Source organism: Anolis sagrei, chromosome 5, assembly GCF_037176765.1.
Source record: "Anolis sagrei isolate rAnoSag1 chromosome 5, rAnoSag1.mat, whole genome shotgun sequence".
In the NCBI taxonomy this organism is placed as follows: domain Eukaryota; kingdom Metazoa; phylum Chordata; class Lepidosauria; order Squamata; family Dactyloidae; genus Anolis; species Anolis sagrei.
Genome location: NC_090025.1, coordinates 30,628,233 through 30,649,900, shown reverse-complemented (window position 1 = coordinate 30,649,900; position 21,668 = coordinate 30,628,233). Strand labels below are relative to the sequence as shown.

Genomic DNA, 21,668 nt, shown 5'->3' with positions numbered 1-21,668 from the left:
ACTAGACTTTTTAATGGTTGGCTAGCTGCATTTTTCTGTTGTTCTTGTTTGACCATATCACAGGGTTTTCTTGACAAGTTTCTTCAGAGTGTGTTTGCCATTGTCTTTCTTTGAGGCCAAGAAAGTTTGATGTGCCCTTAGTCATCAAGTGGGTTTCTTTGGCCAAGTGGGCATTTGACCCTTGATGCCCCCCCCCTCAAGTTCAGTTCACCCCTCAAACCACTACATCACACTGGATTTATCTCTATTGATCATTCACACCCCCACACTCCATGTGATGAACACCTCCCATACACGATAGTGCTGCACTTCCACTTGAAAGAGGACCATTGTACCGAGAGTGCAAAGAATCCAAGTCAATTTCAAATTAGTAATCACAATACTGTTTTAAAAAGTTTCCATATATTTTTAAATAACCTACATTGTATTTTTGCCCAGCTGTTACAGCTAACATAATTGGGTTTTTCTCATTTTCCCACTTCCTCCACCATCCTTTGTTCTGCTTGGGAAGCCATTCTAGATACTTTCTTAACATTATGCAGGTCCTGGGGACTCTAGAGATCAGGATGGATTAATAACCATCTAGTTCTTCTGATGGAAGCAATTATGTCGATGGAGCCATCCTGTTAGGTGTTATTGAAGGCTACATAGCAAGATGCTAAACCATACTACAAACTACAGCAGGACTTGAATTTGTACATGTTGTCTACTGTGTTGTTTTTTCCAGCATGACCTCAAGGAGGATTTTGAAACATTTTAATTCCAATTTAGATTAACCTCAGCTTGTCATTAAATTTAAACCCTAGTCAGTTGTGGTTATGGTTTACTGAAACAAGTCAACTTTTAATCGTAAGGCACAATCTTGGCTTGTTTGTATGATCCATTGTAGAAATTAACTGAAATGTACAGATTTGACCCAATACCAAACGTTGTTGAACTCAAATGGAAAATCATTTGTAAGCTCTTCTTTGTGTCTGTGGCAGAGAAGAGGAGAAACACAGGAATGCACAAACACAGTGCTCTCTTTATTATGTTAGTGCTAAACTGGAGTTTTGTTTTATACAGGAACACTGGCCCTGTGAATTCGATGTAGCATTTCAGTAGCCCTTAAGTGTTATAAACACATGGCATTATTAACAAAGGAAATGAATTTGCTTTCCGGTAGAAAAAGAGTCATTACCTTAAAAATCTCTTCAGGACCACTTACTGGCATCAAAAATTACTTAGGTTAACTGGACAATAAAACCACATTGTTAAAAATGAAAGCCTAGCCATATTTAAAACAAACACCGAGGACAGCAGCTGCTGTTATATGCCCCCTTTGCAATGCAGTGGAATGAGAAAGAAAGGGGAAGCAGAAAACCTAATGAAAGACATTGATTTGATGGCTACAGCTGCTCCTCTTAATAATCCTGAAAGAAATATTAGATGTGATTTGCAGACATTTGATTATGTTCTCGATAACTGTTGCATAAAAACCTTTGGGTGTAAATAATTGGAAGAATGTGCCAATATTGCTTTACAAAGTGTGACATTTTTTTTAAAAAAGGAACTATTTTCTAAGTGGGCTATTAAAGAAGACAGTGATAAAAAGGTTTTGTGTAGTTTAGTGACTAATTGAACTTGCATATCTTTGCAACAGTAAACGGATTGAGACTTATAAATCTTAGCAGGTCTGTTTAATGTGAAATGCAGAAATAAACATCTAGTTAAAGTAAGGTAGATATAGATAAACCTCAATTTATATTTAAAACAGCTAAAAAGAGAGACCTTGGCACTGGATGTAGCATCATAAGCTTTATTATAGCATGAAAGCATGAAAATGCCACTGATCATGTTGCCATCAAAAGTAATTGTTGTATGGGTACAGTGAACCATGACTATGTTTCTGAGCACTGTATATGAATCAATTTACAACCCTCATAAACTTGCATATATTCATCTCTATTTTCTTTTTTTTTCTCTTTTCGTAGGACCCCCTGTAAGTACATCTCATATCCTATTGGATCTTCTGTATTATCAAGAATGGGGCAGAAAGTCTTAAAGAACTGGTAAAAAAACCCAATTACTCATATGTCAAATATGACCAATTACCATGCAGAATATGGATGAATTTATCGACCTTAAAATTTAAAATGCAACTAATTTTTCAAAACTATTTTATATTATTTTTATATTAAACAACAATTAAAATAGTGTTTGAACATTTTATATCAATGCCAGAGATGATATGTCAATCATCTTTACTATGGCTCATCCCAACACAAACAAAAACCAGATAGCCAGTTCCCTTTTGACCCATATATCTCTTGTTGTATATGATGCACTAGTATGATGGCACAATCTGTGTGATTAAAATATGAGAAAAGTAACACAAACTGAATCACAGCATTCCCATAGCTCTTTAAATATGTGATGATAGAGGGTACACCATTCCCATAACAGGAGTGGGAAGAATAGAACCACTGGCAAGGTTTCTTCATAAGGCAAGTCTAGCTTTCCATTTTCTTGTAATTTCTACCTATTCTTTTGCCCTTACTGACTGTTTGAATCATAAAAATGTGCAGAAGATACAGTAATCAGAACATGCCTTATTCTCTCAATTCCTGGGAAATTAGGCCCAGAGAGAGAAACTAGTGAGCAATTAAAGCTATGGGGAGAAGGTTGAAGTTCATTTAGGCCATCCTTTAGAAACCTTTCTTGATGATCCATTTTTATATGAACCAAGTCACACTCATACACAAATTCTACTTTCTTAAGAGTTGGAATTTCTTTCTTTACCTATCACTCCATCATGTCACAGTGCAGCTGTTCTGAGTAGTGTTATTCATTGTTTCCTCTCTTGAAAAATTGAGGATTTTGGCATATGTGGTGGGTTGATCAGTGACAACAAGATTAATTTCTGCACATCAGGAAGATCACAAAACATGGAACAGGACTTTTTTTTTGTCCTTTTCAGGCTGTGTGCTCTGTGGGAAAATTATTTTATCATACTGATGTCCCTAGAAAGCTGGTGTTTCCTTTGTCAGTGGGTTAGTGAATCTACTCCTGGTTTCAATTCCAAGGAGCTATCCAAGGTGCTAATCCTAATCTGAGGATGAAGTAGATCCACTACTCTATCTGCTCCTGTAACATGTACTGTTCTAATGGGAACAGACATTGCCTGGCATAAATAGTGGCATATTTGGGTCTAAGTTTGATTTCATACAAACAATTTTAGGCAATTCTCCTACAGCATTCTTATATTGTAGACAAAAGCCAGGCTCATAACTGTTTCTTTATGGTTATTTATGATATATAGTTAAGGTTTTTTCTCATCTGCAAAACACCTGTTGCTTCCTGAATCCCACATAAAAGACCTGTGGCTGCCTGAATCCCACATAAAAGACCATGTATTTCCATGTGGGTTGGGCATGGCATATTGTGGACTTTGGATGACCCTTCTCAATGCTAAAGTCTTGTTTTGCTAAGACTGGGTTACTACAGGTGCCTCGCAGATGCATGCAGAAATCACTTAACTGTTGGTCATAAAGATAGCATCTTGATTAAAAAGGAATCCTCTTCTTTTTCTTTCATATTTGCTATTTTTAGACCAGTATGTTCATGTTAAATTAATAAGGTTGTACTCCTATACATCTAAGACATTTGCAAGGTGACTTCCATAGGATTAACTGGTCAATTACAAAATTCTAATGCAAACCATTTCTGTTTTTATTGATACAAAATTCATTTTTAAGTATGTCAACATGGTTTTTCTTAAGTGTATATAAATAATTTCAGTGCTACCTTGTACATTCCAAAATGTAAAGTATATCAATTCAGTTTTCACTATGCTGTGAATCTGATTCTGCCTTAAATACCACATTTAAGAAGTTCGAGCACAAATGTCATGTGATTAATTCTTGATTAATTAAGCTTATGAAGAAAAATTATTTTGTAATTTTAATTTAATTAACTGAGATTTACTTGCGAATAAACATGCCTATGACCTGATTGTATTTTCTGCAGCCTTTGGTTGAGGGAAATCTTGAATTTTGAGTGGTACTGTCTTCGCATATAAATTAGGATATGAATATACTTACTACTTTAAGATGAAATAGCTAGTTGTAACAATGAATAATAGTGATAGAAAGTTCCCTTTCCTATTGATGTATACAAAGTATGTGTATTGTGTCACATATCACTCAATGTATGCCTAACATGTATCATTCCATTTCATCTCCTTCAACCAGGGTCAACCAGGGCGAAATGGCTACCCGGTAACTGTCCTGCCATATATTTATGGAATGCATGATCCACTTTCAAACCATTATTTTCTCCCTTGTCTTTGTCTGTGGCTATATACTTTTCAGCGAGTTATAGAAATTATCCTTCCTTGCTGTCTCCCGCTGAATCAGAATGACACTTTCTCTGTATTTTACTTAGGAGATCTTTACCCAGGATCTAGCAAGTAATGCTGATTCCATAATATATGCTTGGAAGATGATATAACCATTATTTCAATTTCTCTTTATTGAACTTGCACATTCTTGAATAGAGGAACCATTTTCTCATCATGATATAAAACTTAAAGTACTTTCATCTCACTTATCAGTTTACTTTATGCAGATGTCATTTGGTTGTCTCTCTGAATCTGAGAAATTGTTCAGCTTAATTCTATGCGTGATCAGCAATGTTAACCCACAATTCTTTGTAAAACCTGCTAGAATGGCACATTTTATAATAATTTACTTCTGTGCTATTTACACGTGCATGTTTAATTTTTTCTAAAACTTTTAAATATATGGAATAATGCATCTCTCAAGGGTAAGAATCAAGAACACAACATATCCTTTTGTGTGTGATATGCTGTATTGTGTCATCCCCATCTGAAATTTTCAGTATAAATGCATTACTAAATACACATATACCATAATAAAAGCATTGCTGATTAATATCCTATCTAGTAGGTTTGGGCCCAAATCAGTTTGAACGGAAATGATTTGTAATATTTGGTGGTGCGTTTTATATAATATCCAAAAACAGAATGGGGAGGAGGGAGCCGCAAAGCCTGGCAAAATGGATTAAGGGAGCCAGATTTTATTGGTTTCTGGAGAGGAAGAAGCTAAGTCTACAAGATACCTGAGGCAGGGATCTGCCACGTCTTGTCTCCCTCCCCAGCAAAAGTAACTTTCCCTTTGGAAAATTTCCTAGGCTCCTCTTCTAGGTTTAAAGCATGCCTTAGTATTTGAGAAATGAAGTTTTGTGTTCATAAGTTTTTGATTTCTCACAGCTATTCTGTTTTGTGATTGGCAGTTACCAATAATATTCCATCTTTCTGCTTTCACAGAAATTAACATTTATTAAAACTTGTTATAGGTGTTTGCAAATGAGTGGATTAGACAGTGCTGCAGACAGCTGTGATTATTCGTGGATGTAATATCTTCCAAAAACATAGTCTGCATATATTTCTAATGAATGACATAATTAACTTTACAAATAAATCATTTAAACCACCTGTTTTGAATGGAATTGATCAGCTTTAGGTAGTCTAAGGCCATTAGCCAGACCTTAGTATATTCCCATATAGGAAATTATCTAAACATTTCCACTTCCAGCTGTGTGGATCAGAGGTTCTCCAGCTTCTTGCTCCATGTGATCAAAGATCACTCATTTTGAGGTTTTGCCCTTGAAGTGTATGAAGTGTGATCTGGTATTATTATCATGAACACACATAAATGAAGTGTAACTCTCTGGAAATGATCAAAAGCATGTGGTGTTTTAAGATTCTGAAGTTAGTCTACATAAAGCTTACATGGTGCAGTAGAGTGTTGCTTATTCAACCTTTGCTTATCCAATGTTCTGTATGATCCAGCACAGTCTGCCTTCCGCTCGGATCCACAGCAGTTTCAATACATTGTGATTTTTGGGTGCTAAATTCGTAAATACAGTAATTACTACATAACATTACTGTGTACTGAACTGCTTTTTCTGATGATTTGTTGTAAAACATGATGTTTTGTTGCTTAATTTGTAAAATCATAGTGTAATTTGACGTTTAATAGGCTTTTCCTTAATCCCTTCTTATTATCCAACATTTTTGCTTATCCAACGTTCTGCTGGCCCGTTTATGTTGGATAAGTGAGACTCTACTGTAGTTAGAACTTTGTAAAACTTCTGGTGTTTCAGGTCAGAATTAATATAAATCATTTTTTAAGTCAGGTTTTCTATTTAAATTGGAATTTTCCAATTTTTATTTAAATTGCTTTAGTAAATCCAATTTTTGTCACAATGAGAGTAGAGCCATTGAAATTAACTCGACTTGTTAACATCAACACGAGTCCCGTTGATATAAGTAGATATGCATTGGCAACATTCTTGTATTTAATTCAGTAGTTTTTTATGTATCGACATTTCTCTTGTTTTTAGATGGCTTTATATTGTTTATTTACGGTCTTTTTAAATTGATCTTCCTGTTGTCAATTGTTTTGAGAACTTTTTATAATTAAAATTAGAACACACATATCATCAATGAATCAATGATTGAACTCATGTTTTGTAATGAACGTAGTGAGCCCAGTGCTACTCCATGATAGCCTTGAAATCTAACTGTACAAAAAGAATTCTTTCCTGCTTCCAACCACTATAGCGCTACCTAGTAACCAGATCCTTCTCTATATATCAGACCACCAGGTCATGATTTCGTTTCTGGCAGATGCCCAAGGAGGAATAGAAAGGTGGATTTAATTCCTAAATTGCAGTGAGACATGCCTGTTGTTGGTATAGAGTTCACAAGTTAGTGGAATTGAGGAACTGCATGTGATTTTCTTCCTGCTGTGTCTTTCAAAGGAGCTCCCCCTATAAAACGGAAATGAGGAACACAGCCATGCTATTTTGAGTTATTTGGATAATTTCAGAACTACAGCTACTTTTTTGGTATCTGCAATCATTTACTTTAAGTATTGTGCTGAGGGTGAAATGCCACATGTTGATTTTTTTTACCTACAGCAAAAATGGAAAGAGATGTGTATGAGAAGAAAATTGTTCATACACAGATTTGTTGAATGAGGACAATAGTTTTACTCTGAACCACAAGGAAGAGTTTTATTTTAGTTGTTTTATAATTCCAGATGGGTATTGAGAGCTGAAGAACTGAATGTTGTTGCCAAGAGTAGCACTGCACTATTCCATTTTAGAAAAAGAGTTTCCAGATCTTGAAAAATCAAGCAAACAAACATGTAATTTTGTTCAAAAACACAGTGACACCATGTTTTAACAGAAAGAAAAAATGGAGATCCAGAGTCCAGGTTAATTTATTACACACTGATCTTTCAAAGTGTGTTGCATGACAGTTGCTCTGAGTATTTATTCCAGTGGAAATGGATTTTGTTGGATCATAAAATGGGCTTATCATTTAATCATAAACCAACCAGCTGGCTCAAAGAAAGCCTAATGGCAATGATAAAATTTATTTATTTATTTATTTATTTATTTACAGTATTTATATTTCATCCTTCTCACCCCAAAGGGGATTCAGAGCGAATCACAGAACACATATACGGCAAACATTTGATGCCATTATACATTGGCAAGACATACTACACAGATAGAGGTATATAGGTTTTTCCCATCTTCAACATCTTTGAAGTTGTGCTCAATTCTGGCCATGAGGGGGTGCTGTCACTTCATCCTCCATGCCAAAGAGCCCTGTTCACTGACTTCCTCTTTTTTATTGAATTGCCGGCATTTTTTGGTATTTCCTTATGGTGCTATTAAAATACCTCCCTGCTTCAGCGGTACCTATTTATCTACTCACAGTTTTTTTGATCTGGTAGGTTGCAGTGAGCTGGGCCAAAGGTTGGACACTCACCCCCGACCCTGGATTTGAACTGCCAATCTTTTGATTTACATGATTTATTGCAGCTGGTGGTTAACATTCTGTGATAAAGCCGGGCCCTAAAGAGTAGGTTATGATATTTATTTATAACCCATCTTTTCCCCAGTCTAAGAAAAGACAACAACATGTTGATATTGATTCCCTTCATTGTTTGACTTATGGTGGACCTAAGATGGACCTATAACATGGTTTTATTGGCGTGACTTGTTTAGAGGTGTTTTACTCATGCCTTCCTCTGGGGCTGAGAGAGTATGACTTGTATAAGGTTACCCAGTGAGTTTCCATGGCCAAACGCAAGAGTAGGTCGCGCAGGGCAGCCGCCCTTGGCTGGCTCATGCTGCCCATCGGGCCTGACGGATAGTGTGAGCCAGCCAAGGAGGGGCACTGTGTGTGGGGGGGGGGCGCTCCTCCGCGGGCCGGATAAGTGCCCTTGGCGGACCGGAAGTGGCCCGCAGGCCATAGTTTGAGGACCCCTGATCTAGTACATTGAGCACTTCTTGTCTACCAGTCCCCAAAGGCAGTAAAACAAAAAGGACTGAGCAAAGATAGCAAAGAGGGTGCAAATCTAATTTCTTTGGATTCACTAAGCATCAGAATTTCAGTACCAAATTTTTAAAAAGATACAATATCCTACGGTATATTCACTATGAATGTTAGGGAGAAAGTCACCCATTTTCTGTTATTTATATAATATTTTGAAGGCAGGGACATCAGTGTCCGTATAGATCAACAACTGCTATTTTTTTTTGTTTTAATCATAATAGAACATGCAAGAACAAAGGAAAGAACTGCCTCATTCCTCACATTATAAAATTATGTCTGAATCACAGTAGAGACTACTGAGATTTCATGGCCAAAACTGTTAATAGGGGTTGGCTTCCCCTATTCACTAAAGTTATAGACCATGAAAATGCAAGGACATCAAACAGGAAAACAATAAATACCTTTTAAAAGTATTTATTGTTTTCCTGTTTGATGTCCTTGCATTTTCATGGTCTATAATTTAAATCTTTTTAATTTATGGGTGTGACCCTACTAATCATATTTTCTAGAAATGGTGTTTCAATAGTAATAACCTAGGTGCTTTATCTAGTTTTTTTCTTTTAATCTCAAGGGAGATATTTTATTTAGGGATGAAAGTAGTTTCTTATCATCTGTCCAGATTTAATGCATCATTAGATTCAAGAAAAGTGAGGCAGAAGGAGGCTTCTCAGAGCACATATTTCAGTGTTAATATAATGCTTCAGATATATGTTACAGTAGGAAGCTTGTGAAGTGAGAAATTATTCTTTATACCATCCGTTCATTTTAATTTCATAGCAGCTGAATAAATGGGTTCAAATCATAATGAAGTCCACGCCGTTAAATATAATCCTGCTGAATGATACATTTAGAAAGTATAGGTTCAGAATGTGAATGGATTTAATTTAAAATATGTTGCCAGCAGAAGCACTAGAATATAAAGTGCAAGTGACTGTTATGCTGTGAAAACACTTTCCCCAACATACAGCTCTGTGATGACACTCATTCTGGTATTTCAGTTTTGTGTGGAAAAAAACTTTGTTTTAGCCAAAGTGACATATAGTACATTTGTTTAGCTAAAGCTGAAATCCTAGGCACATTTAACAGCTGAAAGAGCATGATACTCATAGCTGAGTATGATTGTCTTCCAGAGGTGAAGTCTTGGCAGTGGGTCTGTAAATGACTAGGAAGACTATTCTAGATTTGCATGGTCTTTGACAATGAGGACATAGAGTTCTAGTTGGAAGGTGATCACAAGAAGGGTTTGCTCAACCCACCTTCCTCTTGGCATATTCCTCCCTTTTATCTTTTATTTGTGCCTCTTCAGAAGTCAAAGCACTATTGGTAACAGTTGACCTCCAGTTACAACACTAATGAGCCAGGGCTTTCCAGTTCTCTGTGTTTATATCATTTTTAAAAGTTAAATTTAAGCCCATCTTTAAATCTCTTTTGTTGTCCTTTGACGTTCTGTTTTCCATTCTTAAATCTATATAAATAAAAATGTAATGTTCGTTTGTGGGATTAACATAACTCAAAAACCACTGGACGAATTGACACCAAATTTGGACACAAGACACCTATCAGGCCAACAAGTGACCATCACTCATAAAAACACTGAAAAAGATAGCAGAAGAGACTTAAAAGCCAAAAAATAAAAAATACATTACAACGTATGTGCAAAACCACACACACACATATATATGCAAACGCAGACATACACACACACACAAAGAACATATATACAGACTGGGCCACAGCAAAGGACGGTCCGTTGAGAATAAAATAACTGCTTTGTAAGGCAGTAATTGGACATTTGGACCAATTCCACATTATTAAGCCATGGCAGATGAAGTTGTGTCAGGGCTGCAGTGTAGATGCTGCCTGGCTCTTTTTGGGAGACAAAGGGTCTTCGCAGCTGAACAGAAGAGCGATCCGACAATTGGGGGACAAAGAGTTTTTTGTTTTGTTTTGTGGCCAGGAAGCACAACCTACAATGGACATCACCTCCCACACATTCTACTCTCCTGTTCTAAGCTGAATTTTTCTCACTTCACAGCTAAGGCATAAAGCATTGACAAAAAGGATTTGTGTGGTAAGAAGATAGGCTCAGCGGCATCCTCCTGTTTTAGCCAAGATGGGTTTACCACAGGAAAAGGTATTTTAGAAGGCCAGTGTGGTAATGTCCAGAGACTGATAGGTCTATTGTTTGGAGTCTTGAAAGGAAGGGTGATATAAAAATGAAATGATTAAAGAAACAGTAATCCCAAGGATGAGCAGTTGAATTCATCACATTTGCTATACCTGTTTGCTTCCCTGCACTTGTTTCCAGGATGTCAGGGGATTTTTTGACATAAGGAGCCATTTTGTACAATGTTATGGTTGTTGCTGTTGTTGTTATTGTTTATTTGCTCAGTCATTTCTTACTCTTCATGATCTCATGGACCAGCCCATGCCAGAGTTCTCTCTTGGCTATCGCCACCCCCAGCTCCTTCAAGGTCAAGCCAGTCAATTCAAGGATAACATCCATCCATCTTGCCCTTGGTTGGCCCCTCTTCCTTTTTCCTTCCTTTCCCCCCAGCATCATTATCTTCTTCAAGCTTTCCTGTTTTCTCATTATGTGTCTAAAGTACTTCATTTTTGCCTCATCCTTCCCTCCTGGACTGCTTTGATCTTCTTGCAGTCCAAGGCACTCTCAGCATTTTCCTCCAGCACCACAGTTCAAAAGTGTCAATCTTCCTTTGCTCAGCTTTCCTTTAGGTACAGCTCTCGCATCCATAGGTTACTACGGGGAATACCATTGCTTTCACTATGTGGATCTTCATATAGTTTCAATGTGCCTAATTAATTAATTAGTTGGTCCACTAATTATTTAAACATTAGAGATATTTAAAGGATACTTTAAGGACCGTGGATGCTGTTACAACAAGGAACATGGTGACATCTGTACGATTAAGACTTTTGCTCCTATTCTACATAGAAAACCACATTCTTAATTTCACTGAAGTTTGTATACCATTCTCTAGAAATTAAAATATAAAAGTATAAAAGTCCGGCCCTTCTAAAAAGTCTTCTCTCTCTCACTCTTTTTCTTCCACACACACACATAATTATTTGAGATAATGGGTATGCACTTTGTAATGCTCTTTGGTTATCAAATGTGAGATAATAGAACAGATTGTTGCTTAATATTGGGTTAAATGTACTAATGGATTTACTCCAGAGAGGGTAAGAAGAGACATTTCAGTCAAAATTATTCCAGGAAAGAACAAAAACCTAATTAATCAAAGTCATTGTGCCACAGCTGTTGCAACAATCCATCTCCTGCTGAATTCCAGCCAGCTAATTTTTGAGAAGTGCCATTTTTCACAGTTTATTGTTTTCTCATCAACAAGACACTACCCACATCAGATATATGCACAGATGACATTGGCATTGATGAATTAACCATGTGCTTTCTATTTAAGGATCTAAGAGCATCTATTTCTTCAAGAGATATTTCAAGTACAGGAAGGAAGAAGGTTTTTCTCTGCTTTAAAAATGCTACATATATGTTCATTGCATCCATGCATCTGCCAAAATAAAAGTAATATCAGTTATCACCATCCTGACTTGGGAGGTCTAGGAACTGTAATGCATAAAAGTAACTTTCCGAAAATCTTCTTCAGGATGTATGTGCCCTAGGACTGAGCACAAGTCAGTCAAGCAAAAGTGATTTTTTTGTTTTATTCCAACCTGAAACTTCTTAGAAGAAATCATGCTTCCAATGTAAATGGGGGCAGAATGAGGAAGGATTATGAATATTGTATTTAAGCTAAAGAAAGTAATATCCAGTCCTTATAATTATTTTGCCTTTCTGTTTACATGATCTGTGCTCAAATTTATTAGTTGCTTGATTTCATCGGCTGAGTCATTAATCTTTAAATGTTTGTTCATAAGCAAAAGCAATATTTCTTAATCAGAAATATTAAGTGTATTGCAATAGGCATTATAGGCAGTCCCTGAGTTCCAAACATCTGACTTACAAACAACACATACTTAAAAATGGAGGTGAGACAAAAGGAAGTGAGAGAAATCTGTCCCTTGGAAGGGAAATCCATTTCTGAAGGAATTATCATGGGGAAAAGATGTCTCTATTGAAGCTTTCTCACCAATCCTTGTTTCCACAGTAAGCAAGATTTTTCAAAATACAATTAGCACAGGGACAGAAAGGGAGGTGAAATCTTCTGAATAGTAGCACAGACTGTTGCAATCCAGAGCAGGGAACGAGGCTCTAAGATAACTATTCACCACACTTGACTGTGAAAAACAATCCTTTTTTATTGAAGAAAAATGGTTACAAAATAAAGGAAAAATGCAAGTCAAAAGCCACAGCAAAATCAGCAAACATGAATTTAAATGGACAAAGCAAAACCAAAAGCCTCACTGTGAAATACTGGAACCTGTTAGCAATTCACTAACCGTACTTGATATCCTAGAAATCTTCCCAAACTATGGCCAGGGAACCGGGAGAACTGCCAAGGTCTTCATCAATTCTGAAACGATGCCTGAACTGAGACAGTCAGCCCGGCGTAAGGCAATTAAAGCTCAATAATTGGTTCCGTGAACCGCCCTTCTTCTTTGAAGCCAATGTTTTTAATTCTTGAATTCAGGAGGATCGACGCAAACTGAGTGATTTACTTCTGTTTTCCCCAAATTTGGCCCCTTCTGTTGTCATTACAGTTAACAGGTGCAGAAGGGAGGGAAAGGTCAAGGCTTCCCTCTGAAACATTCTCATGAATACTGGTACTTTCATTTTCCAAATCTACAGAAGTTCCTTCCTCACTAATTTCAGGAACATTGGCATTTTCCAAACCTACAGCAGTTTCTTCCTCACTAATTTCAGGAGCATTGGCATCAAAACGTACATTTCCATTAGCATCAGTAAATATATTTTCATTAGCATCAGGAGGAACAAACAGAGAATCAGGTTCAAGTTCAAACTCAGGCTGAACCCCAACACAGACAGCAAAACAAACACCATAGGGGTGTTAACCCTTCCCTATGCTATCCTAAGCTATAAAATACATTTTGGCCGGAGTTGCACTTAAAAAATCTACCTGTTCTGACTTAAATACAAATTAAATACAAAAGAAGTGTGTGAAGTCTGTTCTGTTCAATAAAAATATCTTAAAATATTAATCAGACATGGGGAATCTTTGGTCTTCAATAATTTTTTAATTAATTTTATTTAAAATACATAGGTGCCCGGCTTATTTGAATTGTGTTCCTAGCTACTAGGGCTGGGCGGTTTCGTTCGTTAATTTCGTAATTCGTTATTAATTTGTTATTTTTTTGATAACAAAGCGATATTGAACCATTCAGGAGCAACTTAAAATCGAAACGAATTTTTAAAATTTATTTCGTAATTGTTTCGTAATTGTTTCGTAATTGTTTCGAAATTGTTTCGTTATTATTTCGTTATTATTTCCGTATGTCTGGTGCAAGTTTTATAGTTGTTGTTTGTTTTATCAGTGATAAAAAAATAAATTATCACACCAACAGTCAACAACAGAGGGAGAGGGAAGCTTCAGAAGTTCCCCCTGTCCCATTTGGAGGGTTTTTTAGCGTATTGCACAATTGCGTCCGCCATTAACGAATCGATTCGTTATTGTTTCGAAATTGTTTCGTAATTTCCAAAATTTTGTAAATATCGAACGTTTTTAAAGAAAAATTTCAGAATTCTTTTAAATAACGAAACGCAAAAACCGCCTTAAAACGAATTGAGTTTAGAAACAATTTTTTCCGTGGTTGGACAGCCCTACTAGCTACTCCTCCTTGTTTTGTATCATCTGTACATCTGTACACTCTACACCAGACTTGCCAAGCCTTTGTCCAATATATTTTTCTATGTCTCCATGAGGTCAATTTGTAGCCGATAGTCTCCTTCTAAACAAGAAAGACAATGATCCCAGAAGCCAAATCTCTCCCTTCTACACCATCTGCATAGCCACTAGCCAGTTTTTCCACTGCAGGATCTTACTCTCTCTGTGTGGTTCTATATTTTTCATTAATCAAACTGGCAAGAATACTACCTGTGCTTCCAAACATTTTCCTGCCCCTGGCTTCATAATTTGAAGAGATCTGCTCAAAGGTAGTTTTTGTAGTGCTGTTGTAGCACTGTTGATAGTCACATGAATGAAGAGAAAGGGATTCTTCTCTGTATTGATGATGGGCTTTGGCCATTTGTCAGTGATATACTGGATAAATGTGCCAGGAAGACAGCATATTGCATATACTTGCGGCAAGTACAAACTGGTGACTGTCTTGGAAGAGAAGGTCTATACACCACTATTACCTCACTTCAAATTTTCCATTGCATGTTTGAACAAAATCGATAAAAGAACAGCAATTAACTATGGTGTCTAATATTGTGGCAAACACAAGATGGTTTTCGAGTCAGATACATAGAGCGTATGTCCTTACATATACGTGCAGTGTTCTAAAATATAAACATTGTTTGGCTCACTGATCGATTTAAACCTGGAATTATGGTTTCCAGATCTAAACAGGTTTCATTTTTATTCATAGATGATACAACTCAATATTATGTTTCTTCAGTCTTTACACAGCTGTACAGTTCGTCCTTAATTCACAAGAGATAGATATTCATCTGGCATCAAATGGATGAAAAATATCTGCAGGTGTATACTGCTATTGATGTCTTTAACATTGTCCCTTGCAGTAAGATCTAGCATCTTAACTACAGTAGGGGTAAACAAAATATTAGGTTCTCTTAGTTGGGTAGCTACTTAGCCAATACTTTCTTGTCTTTGATAAATGCTCTTGTCACAGAAAAGAGGAAGCAATGTTGTACAAGAACAATTTGGTAAACATGTAGCTTCTTTGGCAAGGTTTCTACAATGCTAATGGTTTACCCAGCTGGATGAATGGCAGAAAGTTTCAGTGTGCCTCTAAAGACTATTACACAATCCAGGAGCCAAAATATAAAGAAGAATTTATGGCTGATTGAACTTGTGTGCTGCACAGCTCATTTGAAGGAAATGTCTTTGGAAGCTTGTTGTTGGAAGACCTTGCAACCATTGGCTCCTTTATCTGGGAAGACCATCAGAATTTCCTCATCAGTATTTATTTACTCACTTCATGTTTATGCACTCAAATCAGGGGAATATATATATGAGTGTGATACTGTGTTTTTAACCTCATTGTGCACAAATATGAGAGGAAGATACCATTAACTGTTTATTTCCCTCCAACTTAAAAGTTTAGTACTATCTTGAACACCAACAGTGCCTAAACATGAATCAATGGATATGAAAGGCACTGCAGACTACTTCAACCAAAGAAGTCAGTCATAGCAGAGCACCTGATGAACCAACCTGGACACAGCATATTATTTGAGGACACAGAAATGCTGGACCACTCTAACAACCAACATGTCAGACTACACAGAGAAGCCACTGAAATCCACAAGCATGTGGACAATTTCAACAGAAAGGAAGAAACCATGAAAATGAACAAAACCTGGCTACCAGTATTAAAACAAACTCTTAAATTATAACAGTAAATAAAGAACAAAACTCAAACACATGGGAACTCCAGACAAGAACAACCAGGAACAGCTAATCACCTCTCAACAAAGGATTCCCCCAGGCAGTAACAAGCCACCCTTAAAAACTGTCAGTCCATCAAATTCTAATCAAAGTGGCCAACTGAAACATTCACACCTAGCTCCAACAGACAAGAGTTCTTTCTCCCACCCCTGGACTTTCCACAGATATATAAACCCCATTTTCCTAACAGACCTCACAACCTCTGAGGATGCCTGCCACAGATGTAGGTGAAACGACAAGAGAGAATGCTTCTAGAACATGGCCTGAAAAACCTGCAACAACCCAGTGATTCCAGCCATGAAAGCCTTCAACATACAGCTTCACGATTAACTTTGTTAGTAGGGACTGTGGAGATGCGAGGGTTAAAAAGCCATAGTTGCTCAATATCAAGTGACACTATTGATGAATCTACCTGATTAGTCCCTAAACCCAGTAATAGGAGACGTTTGGAATTTTAAAGAAGAATCTAAAACTCTGGAGATGCTGGAGTTGGAACCTAGAAACTTTTGTATGCAGAGCATGTATTCTAATATTCCATGCCGCAGTTCAATTAATAAGCTTGTTTTTTCCCCATTTTTTATTTTAACAGCAGTCAGTTTTAGATTTCAAAGCTGGCAGAAGTTTTTATTAACAGGAATAATTAGGCATTAAGCTTTACCAAGAAACTATTCTTTGAAAGGCAGACAGCAGGAAGAGGGAGGTTGATGTGCCTAGAACACATTCACTGTGTACTTAAATTCTAAATCTCCTGTAACAAAGAAATCTCATCAGACTATTAAGGCATCACATTAAAGTAACTGGTTTGAAGGCAGTCTTGCTAAACATATAATTACTTAGGTAGAAAGAAGAGATGGAGATAACACATTTTATGGCTTTGTGATGAAGAGTAACAGAGTGAATTGTGAACTAGCAGAAGGTAAAAAGAAAAATATTCCATCTTTAACTTACCTGAACCCAAAGTGAATAATTTGAAAAGTGTTGTTTAACACAGAGAAGTGCTTTTAAAACTGGCATTTGAACATTAGTGTAATGCCTATGGTATTAAGGTGAATATTTCCTTCTTTCTCTTTTTAATCTCTTAATAAATTTCCTTTCAGTGAGGGATGTGGTTATGTCAAAATGCTAAGAGTTGTCATGGTGCAATGTATGAGTATTTTGTACATTCAGATAATTTGCTTAGATAATAACCCTCCACCATTTACTGATCTGTTGAAGGGAGTGAGGTCTATGAGAAATGCTGGTTTATTTCCAAGGAAGATAGCAGCTCTCAAATTATGATAAATGTGGACCTAAAAATAGGGGAAATGCTGCAGAGATGAAGATTGATAATCTAGAGGGAGCTGCCAAAAGTTTTTTTTTCTAACAATGCTTCTGTAGGAAATTCAACAATTAAAAATTCATGAGTCTATCAAATAATCCACTTTACCTGTTGATCTTTGGCATTTTTATGCAGCATAGGATCACTGTTGGAGGGCTAAAGTGATAGATTAAATTTTATCTACTGTGTTTCCACTCTTCAAGCATAATTCAGAGCTTAGAAAAGTACTTTTTTCAACTATTTCCCAAGAATTTCTCAGGCAATTTAGTGACAGGCCAGAGGATTCTGAGAGCTGTAATTTAAAAAAACATCATATTCCCAAGTTCTGATGAAAGTTTTAAAATGCTGCCAGGAAGAAATATATGAGAATCTGAAACCTACAGTGCCTTACAAGTTGCTAAAGCGAGAGGCATTGTCAATATTTTTTCCCCAGAAAGATTATGGATGGGCTCCAAAGTCCTTTTTTTCTTTTTTGGCCACAGGGTGGTGACCCTTCTGACCGCAGCAGTCCAGTCAGGGATGAGAGAGGCAGAATATGTTTAGGGCACTTTTTCTACCTCCTTCCCCGTGTGGGGTGAGCAGAGTGGATCTTAAAAAGGGCTGCACAGTCATGGATACAGCTACTCAACTATCTCAGATGTTGTGGTGGAATGACTGAATCCATATCCACCACCCATGTGCCAGTCTGTGGCTGTTTCCAATATGCCGATGACAACGTAGTCATTCATCAGAAAACCTACAAGTCACTCTAAACACCTTTGCAGAAACATATGAAAACCAAAGTGTTCCTCCAGCCGTCACCAGCCAATCCCTTTGCAATGCCAGAAATACAGCTTAATGGTGTAACATTAGAAAATGTTGACCATTTCCACTATCTTCAGCCACCTCTCCACAAAAGTCAACATTGACAGTGAAGTACAACACCACCTGAACTCTGCAAGTGCAACTTTTTTCCAAATGAACCAGAGTGTTTGAGGACCGGGACATCCATAGAAATGCCAAGGTGCTTGTTTTTAAAGCTGTTGTCCTCCCTACCCTGCTACATGCCTGCGAAACGTGGACTGTCTAAAGATGCCACACTCAACTCCTGGAACAATTCCATCAGTGTTGCCGCCGAAAAATCCTGTAAATCTCTTGGGAAGACAGGCAGACAGATGTCAACGTGCTGGAAGAAGCAAAGACCACCAGCATTGAAGGGATGCTCCTATGCCATCAATTCTGCTGGACTGGCCACGTTATCTGACTGCCCGATCACCATCTCCCAAAGCAGTTGCTGTACTCCGAACTCAAGAATGGAAAATGGAATGTTGGAGGACAGAAAAAGAAATTCAAAGATGGACCTAAAGTAACCTTAAAAACTGTGACATAGACACCAAGAACTGGGAAGCCCTCGCCCTTGAACACTCTAACTGGCGATCAACTGTAAGCAGCAGTGCTACAGAATTTGAAGAGGCATGAATGGAGTGTGAAAGGGAGAAACATGCCAAGAGGAAAGCACATTAAACCAACCCTGACTGGGACTGCCTTCCACCTGGACCAATTTCCTCACTGTGGGAGAACATGCAGATCAAGAATAGGGCTCCACAGCCACCGGACCCACTGCCAAGACACTAGGACCATCATCCTTGAACTATGAGGGGTTGCCTAAGTAAGTAAAGTAAGTAAGTCTTCTGAGTTGCAGATTTCTTAAGCATAGTTCAGTCTTATGCCTACCTACAGAGACAAACACCCTACTGAATTCAATGTGATGTTTAGTTAAGAGAGTGAAACTCATTGTCTTTCCCTCCAAAGATGCTTTTCCATCCAATCATGCCAGAAAAATTAATCAGGAAAAAGTTCATACTCAGATATTAGCAAAAAATTGTATGAAATGTAAGCATCAGAAATAAATAGATAATGGAAGAACTGAATGGCATTTCATCTTGAAATGGATGTTCATCTTCCTCATTTCTCAATTTGTATACTGTAATGATAATTGACAGTGTAATCTAACTAGTGCTGGATCTCCATGTGTTCATGGGAACTATTATAGGTAAGTAGATGAATGATTGTGCTAGGTACAAATATTTATTTATTTATTTATTTATTTGCTTACCGGACTTACATACTGCTATTCCCACCCCTAGGGAGACTCAAAAAATTTAATGCCTTACATACATAAACCAAATCATAAATCAAACAGCATATACCTAAGCATAAAATACAATAGTAAAGATAATAGGACATTTAAACAAGAAGTATAAATTTTTTTAAACACCTATTAAAACATTAAAATCACATGATCCAAATTCATACTCACTTTCCTGGGAGAAAGCATAATTAAAAGCAGTAGGACATACCTCTGACTAGACATAAAATTGCACTGTAAAATAGTCTGTAATGGGCCACAGTGTTAAAATGTGGTTATTAGCTGGCTCACACTATAGAGCCATTGAAAGGGCGTATCCCAATTATTTGCCTAACAAGTTCCACCAAAATGGCAAGGATAGATTAGTAAATATCTCCTCAGACAGAAATAAATCTTCTTCCATCCATGAATCATTCACACATCTTCCTTTAGCACCCATATAATTGCCCAGGACAATAAACAGGATAATTCTAAGCCACATTCGTAGCCTTGTTTGATTTCACTGGAAACTGGCCCTTGGTAAATATGCTTAAATTGAGAGCCAATCTTTAATTACTGTATTTGTGTGTAAGGGGAAGATTTTCCAAGTCCTCTAGGGCTTGATTTTCTAGTGTTCAACATCCAAATTTACAGACATGTTTTCAAAAGAGTAAAGCCTCAATCCAAGGTCAGATTTTTCAAAAGTGGTTGGAGCACAGTAGCTTCCTTTATGTCACCCCGGGCATGTTGTCAGAAATGCTCTCTGAGCCTGAGAGCTCTTTTGAATTCCAGCCCCAATTGTGGTTGCTGATCTGTGAATGTAATTATGCAAAAGTGTCAACAAAACAGCTCCCCGGTTATGCCATTATTTGTCATCACGTTATAAGACAACTTAAGATGGGTTGAGCTGAGAAGTAGTTTTGCTGTGCTTGGCCAGTTCTTTTCCAAATATTTTAGATATTAGTACTCATGGAGCATTGCTCTTTTTCATGACACCTGCCCTTAAGATTATCTGAAAAACCAAATGATAGCATGTAAACAGCTTCCTTCTCTAATTTTCACATTTCTTCCAGCTGTGAGATTTATAGTGTCTGTTCTCTTTTTAAAACATTAGACTTGTAAATAAAACACTATCATATTAAGCAATCTTTACAGCAGTATTTTAAAAGTTGTAATTAAAGCTGCTTTACAAGAGATAAACACATGATGTTTATGAAAATCCTTTAATTGCTGTCTATTATACATATTGTTCATGGTCATCAAAGTGAATGCATATTCAGTAAATAACATGCCTGTGAATCCACTTCGTAAAACAATAGAAAACTCTAGGAGTGTAATGCTTACCCAGGTGGAATTTCCTTATAAGGGAGATGGTAGGATATTTACTGGCATTATTTTTTACTCTGTTTATTTAATAAACATATAGGTTGACCACTGGTGGGGGGAAAGAGCTTAAACACACCAAACAATAGCTTCAAATCTACTGCTTTTGCATCAGGGACATTTCACATCACACATTTATAGCATTGTGATTTTAACCACAATGGTCAGAGCCTGTGCAATTTTAGGTTTTGTAGTATGGTGAAGTACTGTATTTCTCTGGCTAAAGTTCTAAATGCCTCTCTCCATTTTTTGTAGTATATGATACAATTCCATGAGATAGGATCATGGTGGAATCATCGCATTATAATTGTATAGTATGAAATGGCTCTTGGTCTTTAACAACAAAGCTGGTACTTTAAAATTTTGTTAAGGTTGAGACAATTGTGTTTTGCTACCATATCCATGATATTGCCACCATATCCATGATATGAATGTATGTTGCTGCTAGGTTGCCTCCAGAGGCACGAGTTTTGGGATCAACTATACTGGAATTTCCCTTGTGGAGTGGGATTTCCCTTGAGGAGTGACTAGATGCCATCCCGAGTCAACCAGAGGTTGACCCAGGATGGCATCCAGCTTCCCTTTTTTTTAAAAAAAAAACTTACCAAAAATGACATCAGGGGAAATCCCTCGCCCCACTTCCTGACACATCTTTTTGTGGGTACTCTGCAGAGGTGGGTCAGGAGTACTCTGAGAGAAAATGGGGGTCTGAAGGTGAGGGAGCGAGTAACCTCCCGCTCATTTGGACTACAGGAGCCTGAAGAACCAGGATGGATGTGGAATTGACCCCAAGGTCAAGCAATCCCCACAAGCTCAGCACCTGGAAAGATCCAGACTTTAGCTTAAGGTCTG

The 21,668-nt window shown here is 37.2% G+C and overlaps 1 protein-coding gene across 1 annotated transcript in view; it reads left to right on the top strand.

Annotated features, from left to right (window-relative positions):
- Positions 1 to 21,668, top strand: part of COL25A1 (collagen type XXV alpha 1 chain) — a 362,960-nt gene that overhangs the window by 193,973 nt on the left and 147,319 nt on the right. Inside the window, exon 4 of the mRNA XM_060779107.2 lies at positions 1,974 to 1,981. Within this exon, the coding sequence (XP_060635090.2) occupies positions 1,974 to 1,981 (8 nt within the window). The remainder of the gene's footprint in view (positions 1 to 1,973; positions 1,982 to 21,668) is intronic.